At 38.9% G+C, this 12,418-nt stretch overlaps 1 protein-coding gene across 1 annotated transcript in view; it reads right to left on the bottom strand.

The window, feature by feature from the left end:
- Positions 1 to 12,418, bottom strand: part of AK5 (adenylate kinase 5) — a 119,755-nt gene that overhangs the window by 81,767 nt on the left and 25,570 nt on the right. The window contains exon 6 of the mRNA XM_042461585.1: positions 10,926 to 11,117. Coding sequence (XP_042317519.1) covers positions 10,926 to 11,117 — 192 coding nt within the window. The remainder of the gene's footprint in view (positions 1 to 10,925; positions 11,118 to 12,418) is intronic.

Below are 12,418 nucleotides of genomic sequence, written 5' to 3'. Positions count from 1 at the left end.
GACAATAAGGTAGAGGATAGTATAAAGACATGAAGACCACCCACCAGATGGATGGACTCAATTAGAGAGGTAATGGATTTAGGTCCTGAATTTACAGGACCTAAGCAGAACACTGGATGATAGGGGTTCTTGGAGGTGCCCCATCCACAGAGTCACCATAAGTTGAGGTTGACTTGAAGGGAGTTAACAACAACAAGAACAAACTGAAACACAGTATTAACTCTATAATCTGGGGAGTCCTTAAACATAGCATGCATTATCAGCATATTGATTAGAAAAGTTATTTTTCTAGACTACACTGTCAAGGGAATTCTGAGAATGAGAATCCATAAACTAATTTTTCTGAGCTCTGCTCTCCACAACCTGAAAGAGATAGGATGTACGCAGTGAGAATTGTGTTAGTCTGTCTCTGACTGCTTTGTGTAGGGTAGAAGCGATAGCACTATTATGGCAAGGGGGACAAATCCTTTGTGAGTCTGTTAAATACCTTGTCAATCTAGGAAACTAGCCCTGATCACAAAGAACAATACCAAAAAGAAAACAAACAAAGAAAAAAAGATGAGAATATTCTGAGAAACTGAAATCTGGGGCAAACCCAACATATTGAACTCTAAAATCAAGAAATGCTTGATAACATTTTGTAAATGATTAAAATAAGTAAAATAAGTAAGTCAGCCTCCAGAATATGAACACATATACAGTTATCTTCCAGTTTAATATTCATGATAAATTAGTAAGAAAAGAAAAGAAAAGAAGCTATCATAAGTGAAAGATTCCAGAGTATAGGCACAAAATGAAATTCTTCAATTCTCAATGAATAAGGGCAAGAGCTCAACAATGAAAGAGCAACTTTGAATAAATTTTATTCACATTGTGTTTAAAAGAATCATATTAAAATGGACACCTGAAATAAAAAAGGAAGCAATCCAATTTTCCTGACAGATTGGTTTGCTTTTCTTTAAACAATTATACTGCAGAAATGATGTTTTAACCTTAAAAATATTTTTCAATTGCTCCAGAGTTTTTCAGCACATTGACTCATTCAACATCTACTTTTTGATGACTGGAGTGACATACATTCTGCAGCTGGTTTAAATCATCATAGAAAGTAAGTTTTGCTTAAAGATGCAAAATTTCCAAACACTTTGAAACCATGGCATAAAAGACCAAAAAATCTGATGAGAGCAGAACATACAGAGTACTTAATAGCATATCACACTTATGCAATATAAAATATTTCATTCATAACTGGACATATAAAATTGTACCATATGACATATTTATGCAATTTTAAAATATAAAAGCCTTAAGCTTGTACAAGCAATTTATCATTATTCCCTATGATAAAGAGTGAGCTGCAAACTGCTGCGCTCTATTCTACCTAAGCATATGTATTTTAATTTTTACCACCTAAGAAGGGGGGAGAAAAAAAATGAAAACAGTAATCCCAAATATTATAATATGATAAAGTCTATTTGAACAGAAATAGTGTACATGGCGCTGCCATTGTTATGTAAACGCTGTGAGGCATCCGTACATTGCCACACAGTGCTTACATCAAGAGTGTGCCATTGGCGTACTCACAACCTCATTGCAGCGCCAGAAAAAGAACCCGTTTTTCCAGGTTCTTTTTCCTCCACAGTGACGGCACGTCGTTTGGGGGCTGTGCCGTCCTTGCAGAGGAAACTAGGCCATCGGCAGGCCGTCGTCTCTCGGTGGTCTGTCCCAAGCCAATACTCACTATTAAGAAGCTTTTGTAATATTACTTTCAATAAGCAGCATTTTCATCCAAACAAATGAAAAACTAACTTTATTATCTATATCTCAAAACTTAAATTAGTAACATCCCCTCTTTGCTGTTTTATATGATCTATAAAAGGTCACCACATAGCTAAGAAGACCTCCAATGTGTTCTTCCTGTTTAAATTAGTTAATTTGTCCATTTCTACAATTTCCATCATTTTCTCTACCCATTCTGGTTTCTCTTCAGATCGTATAAAACTCTACCCATTCTGAACAATTTGGTAATTTATTAGTTTTCCAATGACTCCTAAATACCACTTTAGCCACTGTTACCATATTCCTAATTAAATCACAATGTTTCCTTTCTCTTTTACCTTCTACATTTATCATATTTCACAAATATAACTCAGGGCACGTACAGACAGGCCAAAATAAAGCTGCCTTGGGTCACTTTGGAGGTATGCTGTTTAAATTATGCATGCATGCTAAGAGGCCGGAAGCCGCGCCAAAGCCATGCTCCAGTCCTAAGGATTGGAGTGCAGCTTTGGCACAGCTTCTGGCCTCTTATGATGTGTGTGTCATTTAAACAGCACATCTCCAAAGAGACCCAAAGCAGCTTTATTTTGGCTTGTCTGTAAGGGCCCTCAGTTTGCAAAAAGTAATTTAAATTCCAGTCCTCTGTAATCATTTCCTTATTTAAAATCAATATTTCTTAACCTTTTTACAACTTTACCAGATATGAGGGGAAAGATCCAGTTTGTTTTATATTTCCAGCAGATACAACTAACTCTTTTGGATATTGGTTTGGGCCCAGGGTACTTGGAGGACCGCCTCCCCCCATATAATCTTCCCCACACACTCAGGTCAACCGGGAAGAATCTGCTGAAGGTCCCAACTGTGCAATATGCGGTGACCTCGCAAAGGGCCTTTTCCATCTCGGCCCCAAAAATGTGGAACAACCTTCCCGACGAGCTCCGTTCCACCACCTCCCTGGATCTTTTCAGAAAGAACCTTAAGACCTTTTTCTTTCTTTCACCAAGCTTTCCCCCCATGAGATGTGATATTATGCCCTCTCTCCCTACTGCGTAACGATTTTCACAATGTTTTTGGATCAATTCAACCAAGCTGGCTGTGTAATAGTTTTTAATATGATCTTTTTTACATTGTTTTTATTGATATGTATGTATTTTTATGTTGAATTTTAATCTGCTTTGATCATCGTGGAAAAGCGGGATAAAAATAAAATCTATTATTATTATTATTATTATTATTATTTGGCCAATTTATCTGGGATAACATACTATCTGTACATCATTCTGTAAAGATTTTCTTTGAGGATGTAAGAACAAATAAATTTTAATTCCTTAATCCAAATATCATCCCATTGATTCATTTGTATATTGTGTCCCACAATTTTCTTTAATGTGTTCTTCAGTTTCAAATCTAAGTAATATTTTTCGTGTCTGTTAAACAACTGTACATATAATTTGTCATAAAAAGCATTTTGAAAGAAAAAAGGGGGAGAATATGTCATCAGAGATATTTATTTTTCATACATTTTTCAAAGATTCCAGCTTTTCCACTGGAAAAACTGTCCTAAAATGGACAAAATAGGAAGAAAATGGCAGAGGAGATGTTCTCTCCCCTCAATTCCCTCCCCCCAGAATTACGAAAATGTATAGATATTATTGTCAGGAAATGACATTGGTGTGGCCACTAGGGGGAGCTGTTGTGCAGATGATTTGGAGCTCCAGTGGCAGCTAATGTGTCAGCATTCAAACAGGGCATCATCGGAATGTTGATGCAACTGTCAACTGTCAGTTCTCAACTGTCACTGAGAGGAACAGAGAGACAGTTGGTGCCTCAGAGTGGGCTGTGTCTGTTACTGAGAGGCAGTGAGATGGTTGTGTGTTAATGTGGCTGCCTCAGAAGTTGTGTTATTGTTGGCTGGTGTAAATAGTGTGTATTAGAGACGGATGTCCAATACACTGTGTATATCTATGTTGTAAATACTGCAAAGGAAGATTAAAGCCCTCGTTTAGAGTGAAGACTTGTAAGAGTCGTTATTAGTTGAAGACATCTTCACAGATTCCTTCTTCTTGGCATCCTGTCGACGTGGTTGAACTCTGCAGGTGGTCGTGGTGGACACTGCGCGTCATTTCCATAGGTCCCAACAAGGGTTATGGGCGCAGCACACAGGCCACAACAATTATACACTTTATGTAAGAAAAACAGACTTTCGGTCTGGAAGATGATGGTGTAATTTGACTGTCCCCAAACAGTGGTCAGGAGCTGCTATTTCACTGCAGAACTGATGCAGTTTGACATTGCTTTGTCATGGCTTAATCCTATGGAATACTGGGATCTGTAGTTTGTTGTGGCACCAAACCTCTCTGACAGAGAAGGCCAAGTATCTCATAAAATTACACATGCCAGAATTCCAATAGCATACTAGCCACCTTGGGCAAATAAACAAATAAAACTCTAAAATTATAGCCTTGGCTGAAGGGTGGGGTATAAATAATAATAATAATAATAATAATAATAATTGTTATTATTAATAATAATATTTGAATATAAAGTTCCCTTCCCTTAAATTGTATAGGAACATTTAGTTGCTATTGTTCTCATGTCCCTCTATGTCAACTCTCACTTACAGAGACACTATCTTGGGGATTTCTTTGGAAATTTTATTCAGAGGTGGTTTGCCACTGTCTTTCCTTTAAGACTGAGAGAGTGCAATCTGCTCAAACTCACACAGTGGATTCCTATGGGTAACGAGGGATTTGAATTCTTGTCTTCTGTGGGCCAACCTCAAATTACCATGGTAAAGTATACCATGCTTTACGGTTACTTAATGGATAAATAATATTCAGAAAATTCACAAAGCGGAAACACTGAATTTCAAATGAATAAAAAATCTTTTATGGAATTTAACTGAACAGCAGGGAGGGAGAATTGGGTGAGAATTATCCATAAAAGATTGGGAGGGGAGGGGGACTCATGAACCTAATACCCTCTTGTGTACCCTGATATGGCAACAAAGAAGTCGCAAAATACATTCTTATTCAAAGGCATTAAAGATTTCTGAGTGATCTAATTTTCTCATCTTTCCAAATGATGCTCACAAAGAAAGCTTAGAGAGAAGTGAAAATCCTTGGGGATGTCTAACAACATCACCCTGGCTTTTACTTGGCAGACTGAAATGTTTAACTGCTAGAAATAGATTCTTAGAAGCAATGTCTACCAAATCTAGTTTGCAATTTAAATGTTTTAGGGTGGGGGTTTTTTTTTTGGCTTTTACAAGCATAATTGGTATATTTGCTATGGAAAAAATAATTTTAAAAAAATAGTCCAAAAATGTGGAGGTACTAGGGTAGGGATGGCAGCTTTAAACAGAGGTTTTGTTCTTGTCCCAGATGGTAGTCAGACATCTGGATGAAAAGCAAAAGTGTATATTGGGCAAACAAAATCCCAGAGTTGGAACCAGGCTCGGCCTTCTACCCAAATTATTTTGGTGGATACTCTTTTCCCCCTTTAGCAGGGTCCCCTGATCCTTAGTATTGTTAGGAGTCTAGAGAGCTAATAAGGGAAGAATGGATGAAGTCTGTTTCTGCTAACCCAATTACAGACAACCCTTTTTTATCCACAAATTCAAGCATCCACGACTTGAAAATATATTTTTAAAAAGTATGAATTCCTGATATCAAAACTTGATTTTCCATTTTATATAAGGGACATCATTTTGCTCTGCCACTGTATTTAATGGGACTCAGACATCCACGGATTTTGTTATTTACGGGAGATTCTGGAACCAAACCCAAGCGAATAACAAGGTCCCACTGTACAGACATCTAAATCTGGATCTGAACCTCATTACACAAGACTGCTGTCCTAGTGATGAGTGATATGTTTAAGGGCTCTCAGAAAAGCAGCCGCTTTTGATTGCCCCATAGTTCTCATTTAAATAAGTATGTGTGCTGTGTTGTTTTGTGATGGCTTTGAAAAGCATATATATTCTATATGCTTAGAGCAGCTAATAAAACCAGTCAGACACTTTGAAAAGAAATACTGCACATGACAGTGATCAGAACTGTGCCTCCATTCCCAGAATATAATGACTTAGAGTACAGGGAGGGGAGTAGACCCTATGTCTTTGAGTACAAAGCAGACATAATATGTGAGATTTTAGAAATACAGCAACCCTGCAGAGATTGGATTCACCCCATGCGACTGGAGGAGATATTTTAACCTTTTGTGCCACTGTCATTATTTGCCCATAGCTGCAAAACTTGCCCATAAGCACCCTATTAAAATTTCCCTATCTGTTTAAACATGCAGGATAAATAAAGCAGCTGGCAGAGGCAAGGAATTTCAAATGGGAAAAGTGTGCAGGAGGGAATTCTCTTCCCAAAGACCTGTGGTCAAAGTTTAATTTAGGGATCCAGCACCTGGTATTATTATTCTTTCTTTAAACCACAAGAAATTCTAATCACAGATCTTCTATGCCAGGTCTACATTTGTCCAGAAGATCATTTTTATTGCTGAAATCTTTCTCTCCCTGACATGGTTCCAGCTTATTTTTCAAATGATTTTTCATCCAGTTCAGTTTACTTGCTTACCATACACTTCTGAAGTTTCTGTTAAAAATAAACATTGTTGAGCAACAGCCAGAACATTAATCTTAAACCCATTTCATTTTTACACCTGGAGTTGACACTATTCTTTCCTTACTGTCTCAGAATGATGGATATTTTTACTTCTCACAAGATTATTCTAATTAAACGAGTACCACATTAAAGTCCCAATGCTCTGTCTTATTTGTGATGCTGTAGCTGCCAAATATGAGGCAGTACCTTTTCAAGAGTTGTCGGTGATTGCTTTTGCATTCCTGGCTGTGGTTGATAATATTTCAATTGTTGCAGAAAAAGGTATGGCTTGGCATGCAGAGTTTGAAAGTTTCATTAGTAAATAAGCTGTGCCATCCTTTCAAATTCAATGAATCAAGAAAATGATTCACACCAATTAGTAAAGTGGGCCCATTTACTCCAATGTATTCTGCCACCCAAACTGCATTCCAAATCACAGCACCCTAAACATATTATTTTCCCCCTATTGATCCCAGAGAGGGAAGATAGCTTCATGTTATAGCAGTTGCAGTGGGACAGCTTTGAAGAATGTGCAGGACCACTGCCTGGCTAGTGAGCACACCAAGTTGTCAGGGAGGTACTGTCTTGTGTGCAATTCCATGTGTGTGCACTTCCACATTCTTGTACCTCCACATGTGTGTACAACTCCTCTGACTAGTGTGCACCATCATATGGATGTTTCACCCATGGCTACTATGAGTCCAGCTATGATGGCAACTCAAAAATACCCTCACTGTAATGGGAATAGCAGAAATCAGGCAAATCATATCCACAGGCTTAAAAAATGGCACATTCAGGTGAGGCCTGCCTACACAATCTCAAATTCATTACGCAGGGGTCTCCATCCTATTTTGAAATTTCAGAAATAATTGCCTGTGAAGACAGCCAACCACAGTTCAGAGAGATTATGATGGAAGGGTGTAGGGGACCAAAAAGTAGAAAAAGCAGGCATATGTGTCTGAGGAGATTGACAAGTCAGTTAGGGAGTGCATGCATATTGGTTGCCTGACTTGACTGAAGGATGAGGTCTGACATAACTCCAATTGAATACTGTTATATGTTTGGAACTAAGACTGGCAGTTGTTAAAGCATTTACTTTTCTACAGGATATAATAAAACACATTAATTTTCTTGTTATTTTGTTATAAAGACTCAGACTATCTTTAACCCTAAATCAAGGGGTGGTCACACCTACCATAAAGAACACAAAACTAACACACACTACTCTGCAGTGAGATTACCTGGAGACCTAGTTACCCCAAATCAAAGGAGAGATTCTGATGTGGAACCCTGGGGTATGGTAAGAATAGCAGGCATCCAAGGCTAGGTGAGAGTAGCAGACATCCAAGGTTAGGAACTATGGGACCAGTCTTAGGAAGGTGAACATCACACTGCCCTTCAAGACTTAGAATTTCTGAGAAAAGCATGGCTCCCTGACTATGTTCCAGCAACTACTGCTAACAATGTGAATTTGTTTCAAAACTGAGTTGGAATTCTGAACTGCTTTTCTACGAAAGAAAGAGTTTGCAATGGTCTTTGGACTACGCAATAAATAAATAAATAACAATCAATTATTTATACAAAAGAAAGCACTTCTTTTGTTCACAGAAGGAAATCCACTTCCATGAAAATTCTCACTGTTGCAAGGGAAAGAAAAGTAATTCCAGTTATTCCCTATTCCTTTGTGGTTCTGGAGGGCCCCACAACTTGAGCATGTTAAACACATGTGTTTGGGAGTCTACAACAGAGAGCCTGCAAGTGTAATGTAATTCTTACACTGCCAAGTTTTCCTTCTTTCCATTCTTTCTACAAAAAACTTTTAATTTCAAAACGGACAGGTATATTTGTTCATTGCAATAAGCTTTTGTTAGTCTTAAAAGTGTCACAGGATGCTCTAAAGATGTTTTTGTAAGCCTGGAATTTTCACAAAAGATTATTTCATACATGGTTAAGATAAAGTGTCACCCTTTAAAAACAAATAAGATATAAGCATGTTTAACTGTGTACCAAATTCTGTTTACTGAGCCATTTTTTGAATCACACAAAAAAGGGTACGCAGATGACACTGTATCTTCAGAGTAGGGTATATCTTGGTAGAATTATCTGAAATGGTTTTGTACACATTGTGAATGACTCAACAGGAAATTTTTTGATTTATATTAAGTATCAATGATTCAGTAGCTTCTATATGGATGGAAAGTTTTTATGAAATTTTGAAGGATTGCTTTACCAAAAGATTTCTCTATTGTTAAATAAAATGACACAATTGCCTTGAAACAAACTCATTGGTTTCCATCGTCACTTCCTCTGACCTTGATTACATAGCTCACATGTGGATGACTAGCATAGCCTGGAATTTGAAATGAAAATGGACAAGAACTCTGTCCATTCTCAGTCCTCTGTATCCATGGATTCTTTATCCAAGAAATCAAGCATCCATGGCATAAATTCCAAGTATTATTATTATTATTATTATTATTATTATTATTATTATTATTATTATTATTATTATGCTTTATTTATAAAGCGCTGTAGATTTAGTAGCAAACCTTGATTCTGCCATCTGATATCAGGGACAGCATTTAATATGCCACTGTATTTAATGGGACCTGAGCATCCACAGATTTTGGTATCCACGTGAGGTCCTGGAACCAAACCCGAATGGATAACAAGGGCCCACTGTGTGTGATTCAGCTTACAAGCATTATCATCACAATATTATTGTTATTGTTGTTGTTGTTGCTGCTGCATACTTTTTTAAGTGTATGCATCTGGGCTGTCTGAAGCAGCTCTTGTGTGCCCCCTCTTTCCCACAGCTGCCCCCTAGACTCCTGAAAGGCTACCCAAAGACCCTACTGAATGGAATGAACTGTGACTTGTAGGGGAGGGAAGAATCCTTCAAAATCAGGCAATGGGACCTTCTGCATATGAAACCTTCTTGCTTACAGGAGGCAGATCCTTAGGTCAGAATCAATTGTTAAACTACATACAGGTAAATCCCACTGATTCAATGAATCTACACTTCTTAAAACTAACAACAGGATTCAAGTCCTAGATTCTGCAATACTTTTGATATACACACACACACGGCCCAACATATGCCAATCCAGGTTTTAGACTTTATAGTTCTCAAATGTATCTATACTGAATAATTACAGCACTTTGGTCCCACTGCCATAATTCCATTCCAGTGACTCTAGGATTTGTAGTCTTAGCTAGCCAAGAGGTGTTTAGAAGTCTCTGCTAGAGAGCTGTAGTCCATTTCTCTGAGCTACAGCACTATTAGAGGTCTCTTGCAGAGAATTCAAATACCTTGCCAGAGTTAGGCAACCTTTTTGAGCTGGGGGCCGGGTTGCTGTCCCTCAGACAACTGGGGGTCCGAAGCCAAAAAATAAATAATTAAATAATTTTTTAAAAATGGCCTCCCTCCGGAGAGAGAGGTCTGGCGGAGGAAAGGCCGCCAGGGAGGCCAGGGGGCGGCCCGCCAGGCCCTGGGCTCCCTCAGAGGCCCTTCCTCCGCCAGACCTCCCTCTGGAGAGAGAGGTCTGGCGGAGGAAAGGGCGCCAGGGAGGCCAGGGGGCGGCCCGCCAATCGGTGACAATCGGCGGCAGGACCGGGCTGGGGCTGGTGCCAAGGCCTTGGTGGGCTGGATGCGGCCCACGGGCCATAGGTTGCCGACCCCTGACCTTGCCAAACAATACATTTCAGGATTCTGTAAGGCAGAACTATGCCAGTTAAAGCAATCCTATTGTGTTATATCTGTGTAGTGTGAATATACATCAGTCCTTATAGACTGCCAAACTGTAGGTTCTATGTAGTCCTGTCATTACTTCTCAATGGTTACCTTAAAACCACAGTACAAGCCACATTCCTTCCCAAAGAAATAAAGATACTATAATATGTTCCATTTGGGTTTCCTTAGACAGATGTCTAGTATATAACGTTTATAATACATAATATACAGTGGGCCCTTGGTATCCATTGGAGTTTGGTTTCAGGACACCCCATGGACACCAAAATCCATGGATACTCAAGTCCCATTAAATACAATGGCACAATAAGATGGTGTTGCTTGTATAAAACCTCAACATCAAGGTTTGATTTTTGGAATTTAGATATTTTTAAATTTTTTCAAACCATGCATGCTTGAATCTGTGGATAAAAAGTTCATGGATATGGAGGTCTGACTGTAGTACAAAACGTCTATTTCAACATCGAGAGAGACAGAAAGAACATCCCAATAAATTTACACATATGGAGTCGCAACAGTATTTAGAACACCCCAAATATGATGAAACCCAGACTACTTACATATGGCACAGAAAGATACTATGTTCTTTAAGTAAATATACAGGAATTCAACACCCCCCCCCATTTTTTCATCTTTAAATGTAAAACAAAGGTATATGATTGCAGAATGTAAAACAAAGAAACATGGTTCTGTATGCACAGAAGTAAATAATTTCATATATGTATATATAGGTACAGTATAAGAATTCCACCACAGTTGTACTCAGTGTACTGTAAACTTACTGTCATGATCAGTCCCTTTTCCTGGAAATATTTGACCAGTGGAACAGTATTTTGCTTGAAGTTTGTTAGGCGTCTCTGTGTAGCTTTGAGATTATCATCTGGCCTCCCTTGCTGTTCAGCACGTTTCATTAGCCGTTCTTTCAGCCGTTGATTTGAGCAAGACAAAAACACCACCAAATCGGGAGTGCAAATCTGCAGGGATGATAGACCACAGATATCCAAAAATTACAAATGGGGAATTTATTCATGTCTGGTGAATTTATTCATATTCAGGCATCATGCTTGAATTTCTATGAACAATGAGAACTATTTACCTTTAAGAATTTCTTGTAAACATTAAAAGCCTATTTTTTTCACATGGAAATACTTGTAACACTATAAATGTATTCTTTCCCTTCAGGAATATAAAATACGCTAGAGTCATTAATACATTCATAGAGGTGAATATTAGGTGCAGGCAAACAAAAGGAAAAGGAGCCTGTTTTTTCACAACTAAAGGTTCATAGCCTTCCCCAACACAGTGCGCCTCCAGATGTTTAGTGCCAGCTACTATGGCTAATAGTCAAAGATGATGGGAACTGTAGAACAAAACATCTGAAGGACATGATGGTGAAGAAAGAAATGCCAGATTGCTCATTCCATCTTTTAATCATACAACTTCAGGACCTGCTAATAAGAAAACCACAGAAAACAATAGATCTTAGTGTTCATGAGCATTGTTGTTGTTAACTACTATAGACTTCAACTTATGGCAAACCTGTGAATGAGACATCTCCAAGTCACTCTGTCATCAATAGCCCTGCTCATATTTTGCAGACTCAGGCCCTGGCTTTCTTGATTGAGTCTATCCATTTATAAACAGGTCTTCCTCTTTTTCTACTACCTTTTACCTTACCAAATATTGTCTTTTTAAGTGAGGCATGTTTTCTCATTATATGGCCAAAGTACAGTCTCAGTTTAGTCATCCTGGCTTCTAGGGAGAGTTCAGGCTTGATTTGCTGTAGGACCTATTGATTTGTCTTTTTAGAAGTCCACAGTATCCGTAGGACTCTTCTCCAGCACCAACCCCATCACCACCCCTGGTGTCACCTTCAAGTGGGGTGGCAGCAGCCAAAAAGGCATGCCTGGCCCTCTTCCTTGCTGCCATGGCAGTGATCTTATGAGGAGGCTTCCACTGCTGTGGCAAAGCCAGGAAGGGTGCGCTCAGCCCTCTCTTTCACTGTTGTGGAGGAGGTCTACTCATGAGGAGGCATCCGCCACTGCAGCAAAGCTGGGAGAGGTGCACTCACTCCTCTCCTTCTCCACTGCAGAGAAGCTGGGAGGAGTGCAGTGGGAAGAGAGCCTAATCAGGTGTCACCCCTCTTCCCGCATCTCCCATTCCCCCCTTGTGACACCACTATCCAGCACCACATTTCAAATGAGTTGATTTTCTTCCTACTGTCCAGCTTTCACAACCTTATATAGAAATTGGAAATATGATGGTATGAACAATC

The sequence above is a fragment of the Sceloporus undulatus genome, chromosome 4, assembly GCF_019175285.1.
Source record: "Sceloporus undulatus isolate JIND9_A2432 ecotype Alabama chromosome 4, SceUnd_v1.1, whole genome shotgun sequence".
Classification (NCBI taxonomy): Eukaryota; Metazoa; Chordata; class Lepidosauria; order Squamata; family Phrynosomatidae; genus Sceloporus; species Sceloporus undulatus.
This window is presented reverse-complemented; position numbering and strand designations above follow the sequence as displayed.